General features: G+C 40.2%; 1 protein-coding gene across 14 annotated transcripts in view; it reads left to right on the forward strand.

Moving 5' to 3' along the window:
* Nucleotides 1-21947, forward strand: part of LDB2 (LIM domain binding 2) — a 347866-nt gene that overhangs the window by 270379 nt on the left and 55540 nt on the right. For all 14 annotated transcript variants that reach the window (XM_081048382.1, XM_081048375.1, XM_081048385.1 and 11 more), the window contains exons 3-5: nt 6138-6310; nt 13401-13523; nt 16389-16472. In XM_081048382.1, the coding sequence (XP_080904508.1) occupies nt 6138-6310; nt 13401-13523; nt 16389-16472 (380 nt within the window). The remainder of the gene's footprint in view (nt 1-6137; nt 6311-13400; nt 13524-16388; nt 16473-21947) is intronic.

The raw sequence follows: 21947 nt of genomic DNA on the forward strand, positions 1-21947 counted from the left end.
TCTGAGGTCCTAAAGCTTGAGAACAACTACATAAAACAACTTAGATTCAGACAACCAATTTATCTATTATCGTGTTTTACAAAGTGTTTGTTTTTATCATAGTAATCAATTTTATTATAATTAGCTTCACCAAATTAAAAACAGAAGTGTGTGGCTCTGGTGTTCTCTTTTCAGTGAGGAGGAAAATCATTAGTTAAATAATTGTCAAGTAATAAGAGGTACTAATAAACTTAGTTAGAAACCTTCCTGTTATTCCACATTTTAATCAGGGTTCTCAACCTCTTTTGTATTTTTGAAGTGAACTGTCTCTGAAAGATAGAAAGTACAGGAGTTTAGAATAGTGTATCACGATCCCAAGTCAAAGGTCTTAGTATTAGACAATGTTTTTTAAAGGACTTGAAGAACTTTAAAATCTGAACATTAGAATTACAGTTCAGCAAGAGTATTTACAAAGAGATTAGAGTTACACCTAATAAACTATCAGATTTGCAGATTCTCAAGATAAGGAGTAATTGCTACATTGATTTCCGTGGAAGTATTTGAGTATTCCTGTTTCACCACAACTTCACCAAGTTTATGTTTTAATCTTTTTATGATTATTTTAATTTATGCTTTGATTACTGGTTTGAACATTTCCCCATATGATTATTTTCTACTTGGAATTTCTTTCATGTGAATTACCTATAAACATTCTTAAGCGTTTAAGAAAAGCATTTCATAATGATATAGAGATGCACAGAAGTGAAATGAAATGAAGCAGATGCATAATAATTTATATCTTCTCAGTGACTAAGAGTTCCCAATGTATACCATTTGTTTTCTAAATGGGGAAAAAATCTGCTAATACCTGTAAGGATCCTGTACAAACCCTGACATTACAAGTAACACCTATAAGAAAAGATGGAAGCCAGATCCTGCCCCCAGAGTACTGTCAGTTTACCTACTCCAATAGTAAGAACTTCTGGGGAGTGAGGGTCAGTAGTTGGGAACAAAACAAAGCAATGAAAAACTTCCCAAGGAACCAGAATTCAGAGCTCAACATCCAAATTAGCTATGAATAAAATTTTAGCTACTTCTGGACTAATGTTTACCTACAAGGTAGACTATCATTTACACATTCTTTATATACATTTCAGGCTCCTGAATAATTTAATCTGCAATTTTCTTTTATCTTTCATAAATACATAGATAAATAATATATACCATATTCCACTCACTGAGCATCACAGAAATTTTTCCTGGGCTCTCTTGCTCACCATACTTCCCAGCTTTTGGAACTTTGACCTAAATGTGTTGGAACAATGGAATCTCTTTTATAATCTACTATAGTCTTAATCTCTCTTCAAAAATATTTGAAAGATGTAGTTCTTTTCGTGGAAGCACAATGTAGATTTATGTATATCGATATTTAAATTACTTTTAATTCCAAGAATTAAAGTATAAATGCAAAGTGTAAGTCTAACATATGAATGTGACAGTATCAAATGTAAATGAATTCAGATTTTGTGTGGCGGATGAGTTAGGGAATCACCGAAGCTAAATCTGAAATATTCACTGATTTAAAGTCATTTATATTAGGCTGTGCAGGGTGGTTGCACGATTTACTGAATTAAAAGGACAGTTTAATCTTCTCAGTGCTTCAAAAATAATACAATTGTACATTGAACTCAGGATTTAGAAGAAACAGGCAATGAGTTCAAAATCCCAAGTTCATTTTTTTAACTTTATTATCACATTGTGTTATAGATACTTAGATACTTGTTAACTCTCATGTTAGAAATGTGTTTAAAAGGCAGGGGCAAAAATCTATCTCTGTTTCTAGCACCTACCAATGAGCTTTGCACCTACTCTGGGTTCAGTGAATGTTTACAGAAGAAATCAATGAGCTGTAGGATGATTTCCTCAAGCATATGTGTTTTTCCCCCCCAGTAATCTGTCTGACTACATTCACTGTACATTATCTGTATAGTGTGTGTGTGTGTGTGTGTGTGTTATATTTTTAACTATTCTCCCTTGAAGCTCTTTGGCAAAGATATTCTGTTTGGAAAAAGAGTGGTCCCTCAGAGATGTCCAGTCCTAATTGCTGATACCTGTGGATATGTTACCTTACATATCCACAAAGAAATTTTGCAGATCTGATTATGTTAAGGATCTTGAGATAGGTGATTATACTGGATTATTTGGGTGGGTTCAGTGCAGTCACAGGGGGCCTTAAAAATGGAAGAGAAGGCAGAAGAAGTGACAGTGGTGCCCAATAAGGATTCCATCACCACTGCTGATTTTGAAAATTGGCGAAGGGGCCACAGGTGAGGAATGATGGAAGCCTCTAGATACTAGAAAAAGCAGAAAACTGATTCTCCTCTTGAGCCTCTAGAAAGGAATGTAGCCCTCCTGACAGCTTGATTTTAGCCCAGCAAGATCCACGTCAGGTTGTCAGAACTATGGATAAGAAGATAAATAGAGTTTAAGCCACTAAGTTTGTGATAGTTTGTTGCAGTGACAGTAGAAAACGAACACAATCTCTGACACTCCTTTTTATCCCTTTCAGCTTCTGGCACAGTATGTTGCACAAAGAGAAACTCAGATATCTTTGGCGGATTCTCATTCTCATCGCTTCCTCCTTATTTTATATCTGTGTTTGCTACTCCGTTCCACACTGGAACAGTACCGCATTAATCAGGATCCCTCTGTTTGCAAATAACAGGAAGCTAATACCAATTCACTCAAACAAAAATTTTAAAAATTAAAAATTTATAAAAAGAGATGGGGCAGACACGTCTCACATAAGTGGGACCTCTGAGGGCTGGAGATGAAGGCCCCAATCAGTCTACAAAGACTCTCTGTCTCTCTGATCTGCTTTCCTCTGTATGCAAGCTTCTGTATTTCTACGATTCACACGTTTTTAGTTACAAAACTGCCCTCTTTCTTTCAGGAAAGAATACTAATTTGCCCATGTTTGTAGCCTAGGGGTTTGAAATGGTGCTATGATTATTCATTGCTACATTTAAAAACGCTCCAAAACGTGTTGGCTTAAAATACAAACATTTATTTACTCATAGTTCTGGAATTTGAGCAAAGCATATGGGAGAGAACTCGTCTCTGCTCCATGTGACATCAGCTTGAGGCAGTGCAGTTGGAGCTCAAGGATTCACTTCCAAGATGGCCTCACTCACATACGTTGGTGCTGGCTGTTGGTTGGAAGCTTAGCTGGAGTTGTTGGCTGGAAGATGCAGTTCTTCTTCACGGGACTGCTTCCCATGGCTAGGTTGGCTTCTCATGCTATGGCCTTCTTAGAATAGTTGGACTTTGTATTTAGCAAATGACTCCCGGCCAAGCACAAAGTAGAAACTTCTAGTCCTTCTTTAGATTTAGCCCAAAACTGACACAGGCTCACTTGTGCCACATTCTACTGATTCAAGAAGATCACTGGGCCCAGCCCATATTTGAGGAGAGGACACTAATACACTGGGATGTGAAGACCATCATCGTGCTTCACTCAGGCCAGCAGAATATCCACCCCGGATAGCGGAGCTTTGTGGGTGATGGTCCAAGACAGGACCATGGGGAAGGGTAGGGGCAGTCCCACCAAGGAAAAGGGTTGAAAGCAAACGTCAGGTATCGTAACATCCATTTCCTAGCATGCTAGAAAGTACTCAACGAAGCAAAGTTGCATTTCCCTCAAAGTACATTTACCATATAGTTTATACACTTTCTGTAGTTGCAGAGGTAATTAAAAATTTAGGTTTAAAGATAAGGAATCACAAACTTTTTTCCATTCAATTTTTCTTATACTATGAATGAAAATGATGATAATATATAGCAAACACTACTACAAAGGAATTAGATTGCAGGATTCATGAGGAATAGAGTGTAATGTGGCTAATCCAGTGGTGTTTATTTGCAGTGACCTTTTTCATATGACAGTTCCTTGGATATTGTGGTGAAATATTTGCACCCGACATCCACATTTTTATGGTTTGTATTTACTCTCCACAGTTCTGATCCCCAAATGTCATATTATTAGAGCTGTTTTATGGTAGGTAGTTTCAAGTTTGAATCTTTGAAATGCATTAAATTAATTTTCTGTTTAGCAAAGTACAGTAAGTTTTTTCGCATTAACAAAGTTTTCTTTATAACATCAACCATGCATACATTTAAGGATATGGTGGACTCAATTTACTCTTATTTGAATTTTTTATTTCGTGACTGAGTATGCACTATAAGAGATTAGGCAGGATTTAGGAAATGTGTGTATAAGATAATTTAAGATGGAATTGCCAGAGATCTTGGAATACTTATAACACACTTGTTGATTGATTTTTACTACAGTAAATATAAAGCAATAACAACTATATAAATTATTCAAAGACCAGTCATTCACATCGGGATTCTTTAGAGATTGTTTCAGAAAACAGTTTGGCAGGCTGTTCTTTTATAGTTAATTTTTTTTTCCCGAATCCATGTACAAAAAAGATACAGGTCTATTCAAAATAAATTAACATGGATTCTTTTAAAATGAAATTAAATGTTTTAAGACATTCAGATGAAGACTGCATGATCTTTCCTACTAAAGTTCTCTTTGGTAATGTATTTGTTTTAAATATCATTTTTGTCTTTCAGGAGGTATTATGTAGTGACTGTAAGAGATTTATTAAAAAAACCTCAGATCTCTTGATAGTGCTTTAGTACTTTGCCTCAAAATCTGCACACAGGCAAAATTCCTAATATTATGAGTTGGGATTTTCAGTGTAAGAGGATTTAAAATCTCTGCTAAGCGTCATATATCAGAAAGACCTAGCTACTTACCAATCACTCAAACTAAAATGGGGCAGGCCAGAACACATGGAATGAAGGAGACCAATTTAGATTAAGTGGGACGTATGAAGTTCTCTTAAAATGGGCCTTTTATTCTGCAAAGATATCCAGTCCAAGTTCAGAAGCAGACAGAATCGTCAGTATTTACATTTACATAGGCATGGATCTCTTTGTATACGCAGATACGGTTCATTTTTCAAAGGTTTCCATTCATTGAAGCAGTTTGAGACATAGTGTTGGAAAGAGTTAGTGTTTGGGTGTTTGCAGATTTGGAGTTAGAGACCCCAGTTATCTACTCACAATTTATGTGACTTTGAAACATTCCCAATAACCTTTCTCTTTTTTCCCCCATAATAATCTTTTTTTTTTTTTTTTTTTAGATTTTATTGGGGAAGGGGAACAGGACTTTATTGGGGAACAGTGTGTATTCAGCTTCAAGTTGTTGACTGAGGGCGCAGCTCAGCTCTAGGTCCAGTTGCCGTTTTCTAGTTGCAGGGGGCACAGCCCACCATCCCTTGCGGGAGTCCAACCAGCAACCTTGTAGTTGAGAGGATGCACTCCAACCAACTGAGCCATCCCGGAGCTCAGCGGCAGCTCAGCTCAAGGTGCCTTGTTCAATCTTAGTTGCAGGGGGCGCTGCCCACCATCCCTTGCGGGAGTTGAGGAATTGAACTGGCAACCTTGTGGTTGAGAGCCCCCTGGCCCATGTGGGAATCGAACCGGCAGCCTTCGGAGTTAGGAACACGGAGCTCTAACCGCCTGAGCCACCGGGACGGCCCCCATAATAATCTTTATGGATCTCAGTTCCCTACATTCTTAGAGTTGTTCTAAATATCTCATGAGAGAATACCAAAATACTTCACACACTACAGAGCATTACATTATCAAAATTTATATTATTATGACTACCACTGCTAGTAAAACATGATTAGATAACTGGCCTGTAAACAATCCATTGAAAAATCCAACCAAGTAGGTTGGATGTGTTTTATTTTTTGAAAATATGTTCACTTAGAGAACGTACCTGAGGTCCAAAGTAGTCAATGTGTTTGACTCCATTCTTTTGAAAATACTAGTCTTTTCATTATTGACTTTCAATGGACACAAAATCGGGAGAGATGACTGTACAAATTTTTCTGAATAGTTGGGGATTTTATTTTATTAACTATAATCCAAAATGGCTGTTTGTAAAGAGAAATTTGCCTCTTGGTCTCGTTTCTTGAGATGATTTGTATCTGGTTGAGTGTCTGGCAATGGTGTGGGGTGTGTTGGACCAGCTAGGTATTGTCATTAATTTTTGTTTCTCTGTGTTTCTCTCCCAGCTATCGGCAGGACCCTCATTCCCCGTTACTTTAGCACTGTATTTGAAGGAGGGGTGACTGACCTGTATTACATTCTCAAACACTCGAAAGAGTCGTACCACAACTCATCCATAACGGTGGACTGTGACCAGTGCGCTATGGTCACCCAACACGGGAAGCCCATGTTTACCAAGGTATGGGGTGATGAGTAATGTGGCTTGTTCTTCTCTGTGTATGGAAGGATAATCATTAAAAACTTTTTTCTCGAACTTGGAGCTGATTTCTCACATCTTAAACATTTTCAGGGTTGTGAGATAATCTTTTTTGCTCGTGACATGGCTAGACTATTGGTGAATGCTGTTCTAAGTTATGTGCATGTGATATGGAGTACAGTCAAGCATGAGAGAGACTCAAAACTAAGAGGAACAGAGGTTTGGCTGCCTGTTAAACTCAGGTTGCTACATGAGAACTTTGGTTTTTGTACAAAAAGTCTTCTACAGCTAAAAGAACATTCTCCCATTGTTATTCGTCAGATTGAGAGATACACTCTGGTTTATCCAAGGACCCTCTAGAATCTCAATCATCATCATAATACCATTCATTACTAAATAAATTCTATATGTTACTAAAATTAAACACTTTATAAAGCTAAATTCAATGTGAACAAACAGGGCAGGAGTAAAATCTAACCAACCATAAGTCAGCTCACCGTAAGCTTTAAGGAACATACAAAATGTAAATGAAATTAGGGAATTTGGAGTTTAAAGGTTGTTTCCCCAAATTCTAAGAAGTTCTGTGATTAGGTAGGTAATTAAAAATTTAGGTTTAAAGATAAGGATTAGTCATTCAGCAAGTAAGCCAGAATTTGGTTGTGAAAGAGAGAATAAGAAACGCAGGGGAGGGGAGGATAAGGATTAGATTAATCTTTCAGGCAGAATTCAAGGCCCTGTGAAGGATTTGAAATGAAAAAGAGAAGAGATAGAGAATCAACCCCCTTCTACCCGTTCTGCACCAATGTCCTTCCCATGCTTGGATAATTGACATGGAGTACTCCCTTTAGGCAAAGACCTTTCTGGAACACTACAGACAATCCCTTATGTCTTCTCCCAAGTAGAAAAGCTAATAAAACCAAATATTTAGTCATAGAATCTGACAAACAGAAGCTTATTTTAATGAACACTAGTTCAATGAATTTTGACTAAGACTCAATGTGAAGTTAATTTATAATATTAACGATAGCAGCTATGTCTTTTAGTTGGAAACACAAATGACAACCCTCTCTTTATAGTTAAGACAAGTTGAATTATCAGGGTGAAGTACAAAAACCTAATTTATAACACTGAAGATGTGCACAATATTGCTGAAAGAACAAATGGAAAATGTTTATTATTTAAAGTATTCCTTGATGTTGTTGGTACAGATTAATCTCTCTGGTGCCCACAATGATACATAAAACCAAAGGCAAAGGAAATGGCTATATAAAATGAATCATCAAATGCCACTGCTTTTATGGTACTGACTTTAACAGTAGGCATGTGGGGTAGGAGTTGGACTTTCTCTTTGTTGCTTTTTAACAGTTGAGAGGAAGGTTGTCATTCAGAGACAAAGAATATCCCCACTGTATGCAGAAGTCTGTGCTGGGAAGAGAGTTTTGCTGTGTGGAAAGGAACGATCACTTGCATGACAGTTTAATCTGTCCATGTCACACTTCATTTGGAGATGCAAAACATTTACATAATCTTATAGATCAGATGGATACACAATCCATTTCTAGAGATACAAGTCTGAGCACTGCAGAAAAAGCCTTTTCTCTGCTGCTTTGTTTTGTTGTTGTTGGTGGTGGTGGTGGTAGCGGTTGTTTGTATGTCAAGGCTTAGTGTTACTTTTAGGTAATTCAAGAACATACAAATTCCTATGCTTTAAGGGAAAAGAAAAATCCATGGTAATTAAATAATACTTTGCCATAATGAAGTAGCTACTTCCAAAGCCTGTGGCCATTGAAAATAAAAACACATCTTACAGCCGTCCTTTTATGTATTTCCTTGTTATCTTCTCAGGCCAAACCTTTTCCATAAACGACGGTGGTCAGTTGCTCTGAGGCTCTAGTGCTGTCTCTTCAGACCTGGTTGTGTAAATCAAAAAGAATCCCATTCTTCCGATGAACTGATACATTGGGTTTTTCATTCACATAAAAAAACTAGGGTTTTCTCTATTGCATTCTTCCTCCTGGGCAATGCTCCCCTTCCAGACGCCTGCGTCCCAGGCACTCTCCAGGAAGACCTGCATATTCTCTTGAACTCAGCTCTCTCAGCCTGAAGCTTCAGTTATTTAGATCACCCATCTGACTCTACTCCATGGCAATACAATTTGCCAGCTCTTGTAATGAATATTCCTATACTGTGATGAAAAATATTACTTTCTGGGAAGTGTAGCTTGGCTGTGTGGACTTAGTCCAGATGCTAATTATGCACATTTATTTTTAGAAAGTTTGAAAGGATTTTTTTTTTTTTGCTCCTTAGTGATTATTATACAACCCAAAGAATCTTTCCAATTTTTCTTTTGTACTTATAGTAATTAAAAATTACTCATCTTCGTGTAAGAAAATAATGTGGCTATTTAGTATAAAACAGTGGACTGATGATTTTCTGTATCACAAAGAAAAATAGTCTGGAAGCCGATGTTTTATTTTTAAAGGGGAGCCTGCTATTAGGACATGGCATTACTTAGCACATTATGTGGAAACAGTATCGCATTGTTCTAATTTAGACTATCAATAAACTCCAATTCCCCAAATAGCGTTTGACCCAGTGCTTCTGAGTTGCTTTTATGAAAATTTGGTCAACTGGTGAATCAAAAATCAGCTGCAGTCCTAATCAACAGTAATATTTAATATTCCTCAGAGTATAGTGCACATTTTGCAATTTCCTGATCTCAGGAACATTATAGATTATGGATAAATATGTAATTAGAGTTTTAAAACACACATTATGAAACCTTTCTTTTCTGTATTCAATTTCAAATCAAATCGAAAACAAGGCTTAATAATCAGAGAAACAATCACCAAGGTTTTCAGAATCAAAGACCCTTGAATCGTATTTGAGGGTGCAAATACAGGCCGATGCTGAAGGAGCCCTCTCTGGGGTACGTATTGGTTTACTCTTAGGTTTGACAAATTAGAACAATAATTATAGCCATTAATGGACACCTTTATCAGTTCTATAAATGTAGGCTTATTTTTTTTCTGGTCTCCATTACTTATTATGAAATGACTTACCACCATAGAAAAGTGCCATAGAAGTGCACCAGTGAGCTTCCTATATGAATACTCATTCATGTCTTTGACAGTTTTGTCATTCGACCTTAGCCTGTATACCACGTTATACTCCGGGATTTCAACATTTAAATTCTTACCTTGACTGTAACGAAATCATTATAATATCAATGATCATATTACATATGTATATACATATATATGTATATATACACACACACATATATATGCATACATATTTACACATACAGTGCCTGTAAGTAAAATACAATGAGTTTTATGCAACTGTTAATCTAAAAGCACAATTCCATGCTTTCTGGTTGGTGAACCCGTAGAGATTTGGGGAGAATGATGTGCTCAGAGAGGGCATGGAAGCTTCTTACTTCTCCCCAAATAGTTTGCTCTGCGCATCCCTTCCATCTGGCTGTTGCTGAATTGTATCCTTTTATAATAAGCTAGTAGTATAGTAACTAAAATAAATATAATAATATAATAATAATAATAGTATTATTATTATTATAAAGACCAAGACAATTAAATGAACACTCTCACCTAAAAAGCAGATTTTATTTCATAAAAGCTATATGAGAACTGTGTTATCTATGTAACTACATGGTCAATATTGCTTCACAATTAGTCAAAGAAAGAAAAGGGTTAAAAAGCTACCGGTTAGTTTGAGAAATGTCTTTCTGAGTTCTCTCGTCCCTGGCCTAGTCTCAAGCTAGCACGTGATCCGCTGAATGCCTGCCAGCCTCTTTCTTGTTGATCCTCCGGAGACCATCTGTGCTGGGGGCATTGATTAGAGTGTGTCTGCTGGGATTACATCTTTTCTGTTGCCATGCCAACTAATCAGCTGATTTTGGTTACCACAGAAACAAAATGTCAGAGCTCACAGTACGGTAACATGAATTCAGCACAACAGAAAATGTTTTCTTAATTGGAGACCCTTTTGATTTTGGATTCCAAGTGAAAGGCAGCTTTCAAAAAAGGGGGGGTGGGCGACTTTATAGATAAAAGCTACATTAATTGTATTGATGAAGAGGAATGTGCAGAATTTTTCTGAAAAGAGAAAAAATTAATTCCTCTTTATAAGCTATGCCCACATTTTACCATTTCCAAACCAAGTATATATATACATACATTTCTTAAGTGCCTCTATTCTATCTGCTGATAGTTACATATAAAATAAATCACAAAGCTTCAATTTCCTTTAACTTCCAAGATGGGGACAGGGAGCGGAGAGACTTCATGGGGCTTCGGAGGAGGCTGTGGGTCTAATTACTTGAAGAAAACCAACAGTGACCAAATTCTCTTCTATCCTTTCATTTGAGGAGTCATTTAAATTTTTTTTTTTTTTTTTTTTAAGAAAACATCCAACACAGTCAACTCAAATTTAATGCTAAGGATTGTGCTCTTGCACACTATATACCCTGGATAAAGCTGATTCCTTGGTTTGAGCTGAGAAAGGAGGACCCCAAGGCTTGTTGCAATTTTCCCTTTTGTCACCCTATGACAGTTTGACTGCAAGAAGGGTCCTCACAGTAAACAAAGGGACACCATTTAACTTGACCTTACAGATGTTCCAATTGTGTAATTCATCAGAAGAACCACCTCCATGATGAAATTCTTTTCCAGTAAAAGTACACCAGAACTTCCATCTGTGGTTCATAAAACACAAAACAAATAGATTAGATAATAAAAAAAAAGCATGACGTTTAACAGGGCTAATATTTGTTTAAACATCCAATAATCCTTTCTCTTAAAAAAGAAAAAAAAAAAAAGGATGATAGCATCCAAATATCCCTGTCCTGTATTGTCAAGACATTTCACTGTCACTGGCTGGCTGTAGTTCCCTCCCTTTTGTGAAAGGCTTCAATTCATGTGGCTTCTATCATGCTAGCACCCCAAGGGGAATTGTGTGGCTTAATCTCCATGCAACTCTTTTGAAAACCTTGGTAAATTAATTCCAATTCTGAGATGCACTAGAGGAGTGGATTGGGGACACTAAAGTCTTCCCCCACTTCAGTGTGCTCAACTTCATGGATAAGTTCATAAATGAGTCTCTGAAGGCCACTCAGCTGAGGAGTTTGGGGAGTCAGGTGCCCAAAGGTCCAAAATTACTCACAGATTCTGCTAATTGGATTTGAGTTATAGGTGTTCATCCAGATTATCAATAATGATTTTACAGTGCTTTGGAGACCTTTGATAAAATGAAAATGGCAGGCATCAATAGCCTCTTTCTTAAGTAACACCCTATCACATCATGTTACTAGTTCTTCTGTACTGGTATTTGTGGCTTACTTAAAGAAAATACTATCTTAAATTAGAGTGACTAGAAAGCACCTAACCCGGTGCCTAGGACACAGTTGGAACTCAGTAAATGGTAGCCTTTGCTATTAAATTCCCAAAGAGGGAAATGAGTATTAATATTTCTTAAAAGGTTAATATGAGTTGCTAATTATCTCCATAGACTGTAGTTTTAGAAATGACCATATCCTCTGTTGAGTTCATTGTTAATTAAATATTGTGTAGTGCAGTGATTTCCAAAGTTTCATGTGTTTGTTTTTAGCATAAGAAATCTTTCTCCAAAAAAGCTTGGTCAGAATCCCAATAATTTAAAACAGATAAAACTGAAGCTGATCTGGTTGAATCTAGAAAATGAGAGGGGATCTCAGAGTCCAGGTGGAGGCCAAGCTCTTCCCAGTAGAGCCCCAAGAAACCTCCCCTGACCACAGGGTCTCAGCACCAGTGGTCTAGGGTTCCATGTTGTACAGATGCATTTTTTTTTATCTTTAGAGCTATCATTTACTATCAACCTACTGCGTGCCAGGTGCAGTACTAGGCAATCTACATAAACAATTTCCTGTAATGTATTTTCCCAACAGCCCTACCTGAGGGTATTATTAGCCTCATTTTGCAGATGAGGCAACTGAAACTTAGGGAATTTATTTGATTTTCCACACAGTTCCAAAATGAGTGAAAAGTTGACTCAGGATTCGAATCTAGTACTTTCTGATGCCCAAACCTCTGTCCGCTATTTTGTGCTGCTTCTCCAAGGTCGACATGGGCTGAATCACGAGTTGTAATGATTGAAACTGGACTAAGGTGCCACCACCGTGGCCTGTCTTATAGCTAAAATAGGCTCACTGGTGTGCGATTGCCTAGTACTTTCCTCCATTTCAAAGTCATTAACAGTGAAAAGAAAGGTAAATAAAATAGGAACTACATGCTACAAATGATCTGAATGTCAAAAGAAGGTAAAAAGCGACCCTATCATGGATCATTCTCTCAAGGAAGAGAGCCTCTGAAATTCCTTTTTTTAAGTTAATAATATATGTTTTTCTTACAAAGATAAACTTGCCCTCTCCCCAAAAGCTGGCCCTTCAAGCAAGCAGTATTTGTCATTGCTGAAATGATATGATTCCAGGAACATACTCCAAACATACCTGTGCTTTCCACATGTCAATAACTGACACTCACTGCCTTGGGTTAAGCATTGCCCCCTGGAATTTCTCTTTGGAAATGAGACCCTCTGGTTGGATAACTGTAGTATCTCACACTTCAGCGTGAATAATGTGTTAGGTTCTTTATTCCAGAGTAGGATTAACCAAAATTTAAACAAGAGCTCAAGCTCTTATGGTAGAAAGATGATGAAAGTGGGGGAAAAAGTTGGTGAGAGGATACCATTTTGTAGGGTACATAGTGTGTGCCAGGCGTGTTTAACGTCATATCACTGTAAGATGGGCTTTGTGCCCATATTTACAAGTGAAGACATGGAGGCTCTCAGAGTTTCACTCATAACTGGTAGCTCGTGGCTAGTAAGCAGCTGGCTGTCTTTTGAACCCATTCAGTCTAGAGCTTGTACTTGTCTCAGTATGCCACGGATAAGCCACTTGTGTCCCATTTTGTCACAGCCATCCAAGCCTAGTCGGGGAGTAGCTGATGTGTGAATTACAAAACATGCTCTGTTCACCAAGCACATCACGAATGAGTGTGTTCTTTGTTGCTTCTAGGTGTGTACAGAAGGCAGACTGATCTTGGAGTTCACCTTTGATGATCTTATGAGAATAAAAACATGGCACTTTACCATTAGACAATACAGAGAATTAGTCCCAAGAAGCATTCTAGCCATGCATGTAAGTAATTCCTTTTCTATCTCACTTTCTTTCCTATTATCCCGTCATTTCATTCAAGGAGGAAAAGTACAGTTTCTGTCTGAAAGAACTCCAGTAGTCTCCACACTTTATATAATTAACTCTAAATTTTGCCTTTTTCCCTCAATCATTTTAATCCAGGCCCTTTTCCCCCTTCTTTGTTTCTGAGTGTGGTGAATTGTGAGAATTTTTTTTCCCTTTGGATACTTTATTATTTTAAACTCTAAATTGAGGTTATCTCAATAAACAGTTTGTACTTTTCTTAAATTCCATTCAGTCATTATCCAGTACCGCTCTGCCTGGGCTAATAAACCTGTTATTTATAGCGAGAAAGAAATAAAACAAGAAGTAAGAAAAACAGTTTCCAGTTTTGATTAGAACCATCTGAGGTGACGTGGGGCACACGGACCTCAGATCTGTGTCAGGAGTTGGCCTTTCTAGCCAGTGTTGGAATGAATTGGAGTATTTGGGGTTCTCTTGGTTTCCGTTGGACATAAATCACATCAGATTTATTGAACACCAATTAGGTTCAAGGGTGGATTCGACGCCAATCTAGAGACTTGATAGGAACTAGTCAAGTACAGTCCCTTAAAAAGGAGTCAAAAGGCATTGACTGAAATAAGTCCCTCCCCCTTCATGCATGATATGCCAGTTTCCATGGAAAAGCTTTGGAGCAAAATCAGACTTAATGACCCTGATTTTTAAGACCCAATATAATCAAAAGGGAATAAAATAACAGTAGCTGGCATTTATTGGGTGTTTGCTGCATGGGCCCTCGTGCTAAACGTTTCATACACATTATAATTAATCCCCATAGAAACTCAGAAAGGTGAGTTATCATCATTCCTATTTTAGAAGGGAGAAAACTGAGGCTCAGAGGAGTCCAATAAGTTGCTCAATATTTTCAGCCTAAAAGTGGCAAAATCAAGATTTCAGCTCAGCTGGTTCTGACTCTAAAACCCAGGCTGATAAGCCAGCTATCTCCCAACTGTCCGAATCCCGCTGTCACCCCAGGCATTTGTCCTCACCCCTCTCCTGCCCACTGGTTAACCCAATCTCTGCCCTTGTGCTTTCTTCTCTGGCAACCCCATCTGCTGTTCCATTCTTTCTGCCTCTCCTTGCCCGAAGTCCCTCTCAATTTTCAAAGCCGAGTTCACATCCTCCACTCTCCTTGAAACAGTTAGAAGTAGTCACTCTTATTACTCTCCAAATAGACTGAGAGGCAGCAGATAGTGGGCAGGAGTCTGGGACCTGGAGTGAGACCACCAAGGCTTGTGTCCCTGCTCCTGTGTGACCTTGGGCATGTGACGTAAGATCTCTGGACTTCCCTCATCTATAAAATCGGTACAGTAATACCAAGAATTGGTTTGAGGATTAAGACTTAATGCATCTAAAGAACATGGAGCAGGGCCTGGTCCATAGTAGGTCCTCGGCAAGTATTGGCCATTGTCTTAAAGCAACACCAGCAACAACATCTTTCCATTCATCTATTATTATCCTGTCATCTGACTGACGTAAGCACCTTGAGACCATGTACGACTATTTGATGTATCTCCATAGAACCAGCTCTTCCTGGCACGGGGGAGGCTTCATAAATCCTGGCTGCATGTCCAGAGAGACCCCCTTTCAAGAAACTGATGTGCAAAGTGACATGTGCTGACTGTTTTCTCCTACATTTTGTTTTTTATTTTATGCACAGAGCCAATTGGTTGTTTCACTGTGAAGAAATTCCTCAGAAAAGAATAAATTAAAGTGCTAGTAGAACCTAGATAGTCTCATGAATGCAGACATGGAGATAAAGGAATATTTACTTAAGTCTCCCCCTGGTTAGCACTAATTTGCTCATACCAATTGAGAGAGAAGACATCCTAAAATAGAATCTGGGTAAAATTTTCATTTTTCTTTCTGGCCAAACAGAATATTTGAGGTGACCCATGGAACTTTCCATCTCTCTTTTAAATGTGGCTGATATTTTGGAAAATGTAGTGCCTACCCTTATAGTCTTTCAGGATGAAAATTGTTGAGGATATTGATTTGTAGCCTCAACTTAATGGGGAGGAAAGTTGGAATTCTTAAATATAAATATAGATTTTTATACATATATATTACATATATGTATATAAAATACACAAACACACCCACGGTGCCAAAAAAATGTATACACATTTTAAGCCACAAAAAAACTATTAAAATTGTAATACTTGATATGTACCCATAACAAAAGATGAATGCAAGTCACGTTTGACGTCTGCAATTACAAGAGGTGCTCAAAGTGGTTCCCATCAGCATCCAGACACTTCTGATTATGACAAACTACTGCTTGAGCAAAGTTCAACAAAGTGTCCACTTGTATATATTTTATTGGCACCCCCAGTAGGTATTATATTTTATGGCAGTTACAAAGTTTTCAAATCTAGTCCTAGACTCTGTGCTGTTAAAACAACACTATCACAACAGGATACGAAGGCCCATCCTAAAGCATGTCTTCCCAAATGCAGAGGCCCTGACCTCTGATGAGTGCCAGAGACCTAGGGGTGTCCTGACTTGACCATCCTCTTGAAGACACAGCCCTCTCCTGGAGCAAGTCCAGCCTTTCTCCCAAGACCTGAAAGCACATCTGACTTGCTATGTTCTCCCTAGCCAGGGGCCTGGACCACGGAGCCTCAAGTGTCCTTGAATGTTCTATGCAAGTGTCTCCAAATGTAAATTAACTTCTCCCGGCAACCTGCCCTCGGAGAAAAAGCAACACTGAGGAGATTGCATTTCTTGACAGCTGTGGCAAAGCCTGAGACTTTCTCAAGACCGTCTTGCAAGGACCAAGTCTGTGATTCTTTTTTTCCTGTTTAGGCACAAGATCCTCAGGTCCTGGATCAGCTGTCGAAAAACATCACCAGGATGGGGCTGACAAATTTCACCCTCAACTACCTCAGGGTAAGAGCAATGCGATGGTTCTATTTTCTGGTGAGTTTGAAAAGCACGTTAGAGGTTCATATGTATCGTGAACAAAGGAGTCAAAATGCAGTGATATCGCACAATATGTATGTCTTGTACATGGTGTGTGTGTGTGTGTGTGTGTGTGTGTGTGTGTGTGTGGTGTCAACAGAGGAAGGGATTTAACTCACAAGCACCAAACTTACATTTTGTCGGGATTGAGCTTCCTCTCTACATTTGTGTCACTCTTAGAAGTAATTCTTCAAAGGCTAGCAATGTCTGTCTCATAAAATACTTTGGTGCTGTGTCCGTCTGCTTGTCTCAAGTTTCTAATGGGCTGTTGTCCAGTTCATGGCCTCTGCATCTCCACCCAGCGACCCGTCACCCTGAGGAGACTCAGCATGCCCTCCAGAGAGAGTCCTTGAAGAAATCCAAAGCAGTGTGATAACACAGACATGTATTTCTAAGGCTTCTTAGGGATTCTCTGTGTAACATGTAACAGATTTCTTGGTTGGGATATAAAGTCAGTTTTTATTTAAAAAAATTAAGTGTTAGGCAGAATTTTCTGCCTCTGTATTTGGTGTAATTGGGTCGCATACATCATACCGGTTAGTGTGGAATTGCAGTCGTCATGGTGCTGGTAGAAGATATGGTTTCCCACATATAAAGCAAGCATTGTCCTCCAAAATCAACCAGAAGGCAATCGTCACAGCCCACATTTCTTTGCCTCTGATTTGCTGAGTTCCCGTCTCGTCACTGTGTACAGTTCACTTCTCCAGGACCCCCACCTCACCCTAAAGTTGATGCTATCTTTTCTTTATCCTGAAGGGCTGGGCAGGTTAGTAAATTTTGTTATATGTTCACATTCCTCTGTGGGCAGTCATTTTTGCATATATTGAAATGCTAAAATCTTTGGCTGGCTTTCTCTTCTGTGAATTAGGAATGATTTGGAGAAAGTCTTCTCAGTCGTGTATTCATTGCAAAGTGCCAGTCACTAGGCTACGTGCTGAAGATTCAAAAGTCATAGTATCTGCCATCGAGAAACTCGCTCCCATGAGGGTCAGACCTATAAAGAGAGAATATTACATAAAAAATGATAAATACCGTGATAGAAGTTTCCAGAGGGAATTACACAGACAGCGCAGAAGAAACAGTCACAGAAGCCTTCACGGAGCAGATGATGCCTGAATTCAGTGTGAAAGAATGAATAAAGGAAAACCAGAGGAAGGGGACAGGAAGGCCATTTCTATCAGAGGGAAAAAAAGGCGTACAGATTGGGGGTGGAATTCCAAGCAGTTTGAGTCTGCCGGGGCATGAAGTGAGGAGCCAGGACAGGCGGGAGAAAGAGTTAGCTGGGATCCAGGTTTTGGAGCAACTGGCTGGCTGGGACACTGGGCTAGGAGCCTCTGAAAAGGTGAACATGAGGGTGGCAGGGCCCCCCTCCTGGCTAGAGGGAGAAGAGACCTTTTCTGCCCAGCCCAGAGACTCCAGAGCCAAATCCAAGCATGACAAAAGTCAGAGTCACCTTCGCACGCACCACCTTACCCCAACACCCCACCATTTTGGCAGACCCAAACCAGGTTGTTCTCCACTCAACAGCCCCCTGGTCCCTGCTCAGAGGGGAACAAGAGTCTGCCCAGGAGTGTGGATCAACAGGCACATGCTCCAAGCTAGGGTAGCTGGGGCTGTGTTCCCCAAAACTCTGGGCTCTGCATTCACACCTGGTCCCTTTGGGGCCACTGGCACAGTGGAGGTGGGTAGCAAGGCCTGGAAAGTGAGGGTCTGTGATGTTCTGTCGGCAGGAATTCAGAAGGCTGCTCGACACTGTTGGGCATTTCATCTTGTCAGGGACCCTGAGAGGTTTACTTTAAACCATTTGAAGATGCCTCTTAGGCAGATAAAGAAGTTCTACTCTGTGTGTCCCTAGCTGACCCCATGGAGCAAGCTGGGACTTTGGAGTCTTGCCCTAGACTTAGCTGCTAACTTTCTAGTGAGGTCTTGGACAAAGTCTGTATTATATTTTTTTTAGCTACATTTAACACAGATTATTAAATTCCAAATTTCCTCTTATTGTCCTCCGTAAAATGGTGACCTTCACCCTGCGGTCACAAGGCCCACCTGCCGAGGTCCTGCAGTTCTCTGACTCTAGTCCACGAAGACTGAGGAGCCCATACTGCAAGGGCTGACAGTAGCACCCTCACCTTTCCCGAGGATGAAAGAATCCATTCATGGGTTTCAAAGACCACCACTTAATGTAGCGCTCGCTGCACTCTGTGCCACACTAGATGTCCTGACTTCACCAGTCTTGACAATGGCCCAGGTGCACTAGCATCATAACGTAAGAGAGCCGGGACCAGAGCAGGTGCGTAATTGAACTCATTCTCCCAGCTTCCCACCACCAAATGGCAGGACTGAGACTTGAACTCAGGCATCTGGCTCTAGAATCCAGGTGCTTCATGGCAAAACGCTGTTGCTTTTCTGGTAAGAGTGTAGAATTGTGATACTGAGAGGAATTGGATCACATCTTTCTTGCCTCGATGGGGGAGTCAGCATCTATCAGAGGGTCCTTAATCCCGTTGCCAAAATCAGCTCCTTGTAGGGTTTAGCATGACGATTAAATGTGACAATTCATGAAAAGGGTTTAGCACAGGGCCTGGGGACAGGAAATGCCCAGTTAGTAGTCACTGTCATATTTTATTGATCATCTACTATGTGCCTGTCACTGTTCTTTGTACTGGAACCACTTAAAGCACCACAACATCTGGCTCTCTCCTCTCACTTTGAGTCCACCTGATGCTACTTTATTTCCCTAGTTCATGCATCCTGGACGAGCAGCTGTGTGCCTTTCCTGCCTCCATTCCTTCCTTTGTTCACTCACTCACTCAGTAATTCATCTGTTGATTACTTCCTGGTATAGCCTCCTTCCGAAGGTGGCACTCATAGGTGGTGGGTGAGGCCGGTGGGGGTGCAGTCTGTTCCAGGATGGTGTGCTGACTCGGGGGATATGCAATGGAAGGCTCCTTGGGTCTCAGGACAGAAACCTCCCAACAGCTCCTCAGAGTAGCCCTGGGCCACTTGGCAGGTCATAGCTGAGCAGAACCTCAAACTCAGCACTCAAAACCAGTGCACACGGGCTTCCATAATGAGACCTAGCCTGGTTAGAAGTAGCTAAGAATGACAAACAAAGGTTATTTCTTCAAGGTAGACCCAGGATGTAAGCTTTCCCTGATCTTCGTATCATCTAATATTTGTAAGACAGCTGGGCCATCACAAAATGCATTTATTTATATTATAGCTTTAAAAGCTGGGGCTCCCCCAGCCTTCTGTGGAAGTGGCATTTGCTAGAAGCCATAGAAAATCATCTGAAGTAGTGTTTAAATAGAGTTAATAAGGAACTTCGATAACCTCATCAGTATCAGAAAAAGAGGTCAGGCAGGTATGTTAGCAAATACGTTCCCAAGACCTTCTAAATCAGTAACAGAATTTTAAAAATCGATGGCCCTGCTTTGGAAAGGAGGGATGGAGAGTTTAAATGCTCTAGACTCCTGAAGTTTCAACATGCTTGTGTCTTTCATGCAGCGAAATTAGCCCCAAAAGCAAGCGATTACAGTCATCTCACTTCTCCCAAGCAAGTTCATTTATTCCCATGATTCCGAGTCATTGTCACAGAGGCCTGCAGTCGGGGAATATGCAGAGCTGACATAGGTGGCTCTTGTCCCTGGAGGAAGGAGCAGGTGAAGCACAGTGGCTCAGCTTGGCGCTTGTGAATGTGGATGGTGGCACTGCACCTAGATGCCGGCCCGGCAGCACTCTGGAGGGGACTGGTGACCTGATGCTTTTGAAGTGACAACAGAACAACTGTTGTCATTTGATTTGAGTTGTCACGTTGCCTGCTGATGTTTCCCATGGCCTCCCAGCATAACCAGGCTGGAGGTGCACTGTGCTGAGAGGTGTGATGGTGGCTGACCCGCTGGTCCCAGTGGAGCGGCAGCTGGAGGTGGCTGAGTGGGGATGGTGCTCTGACGAGGTGCAGTCACACTTCCTCTGGGGGCCGCCTCCTTGACCTCTGGGAGGCCGGAGTGTCTTTGGGGTAGTTTCCTGACTGGGGCAGGGAACAAACTTGCAGAATGAGGAAATCACTGCCTCGTGGCTGCTAGGCCTTTCCAGAAACTGGTTGGTACATTTCACAAACTGTGTCCACCAACTCCTGGGGAGGGAAGCTGTGGGGGGATGGCGCCCCTCACTCAATGCATTCTGGTGAGGGAACTAGAGACCTAGAATGAGGAGAAGGAACTAAGTTAGGAATATAGGAATTGTTCTTTGCCACATTTTTTGGGAAAACAACAAGTCCTGCTATCCCTGCAGCATTTTATAAAAAGATCCAGTCCGGCATCCACAGTAAGCGGGTGCAGTGTGATTGACACTGAGACATCTAGTCAGTGAGACCTTTCTCTGGAGCCTTGTCAGTTCCCATCACACCCGCTTTGCCCATTTACTCATCGATCATTCCACAAGCACGTGTCAGTCACCTTCTCAGCCTCTCCCCACATCTCTTCTCTGTCTCACATGTCATCCTGCCACCCCATAAACTCCCTGCCATTCGTGGAATCTGTCACTGCCTGGAACACTGTTTCTACCCTTCTCTTCCCATCCAGTTTTCCCAGGCTACTTCCTTCCCATCCTTCAGGACTCATTCTACTTCCTTCCCATTCTTCAGGACTCATTCGTCCATCACTTCCTCTGAGACTCTCTCTCTGACTCTCAGCTGGGGCAGCTCCCCTCCCAGCACTCCTGGTTTCATGCTTAGCTCTTGGTGGGTCCTGTGTAAGAATTGTCACTCCACTCATGTGTATCCTTCACTAGACTCAGAGCAGCCTAAAGACAGATCGATTATCTTGTATTTCTAGAGCCTCACGAGGTCTAGATTACAATAAGCACTAAGAAATGTCTCTTGAATGGATGGTTGGTGGATAGAAGTTTGGTAAATGAAGACTAGATTTTGAATGACACCAAAAAACAAAACAGCAAAACGCAGTAGAACTACAAATTTCTTCATCGGTGATTATTTTTGTCTGTTTTCTTTGGCCAGATTTTCTTGATGCTGGGGTACATAAACATTTTTTAAGCATTATGTTTAATGTGACTTTAAAACATCTTGTCCTGCGTCCGAGCCACAAGATATTTTCTTTGTCATGTTTCCTCTTACTCTTGATCCATGCATATGCATATTATCTGTATAAATGTAATCAGTATACATATGAGTTCTGAATGCTATTTGGTAAACAGTTTTGCATGTTTCTACATAGTCATCCTATTAACCACTTATAATAGCTACAGATATTCCAGTGTGGTGCTATGACAGTATTTATTTAATCATTTCTCTAAATGATTAAAGTCGAGCACCGAAGTCAAGTTCAAATTGCTGCTGTCATTACATAATACCATTCTTCTAAACACCTTTTCCGTGTCCTGCTC

The sequence above is a fragment of the Rhinolophus hipposideros genome (assembly GCF_964194185.1).
Source record: "Rhinolophus hipposideros genome assembly, chromosome: 1".
Taxonomy (NCBI): domain Eukaryota; kingdom Metazoa; phylum Chordata; class Mammalia; order Chiroptera; family Rhinolophidae; genus Rhinolophus; species Rhinolophus hipposideros.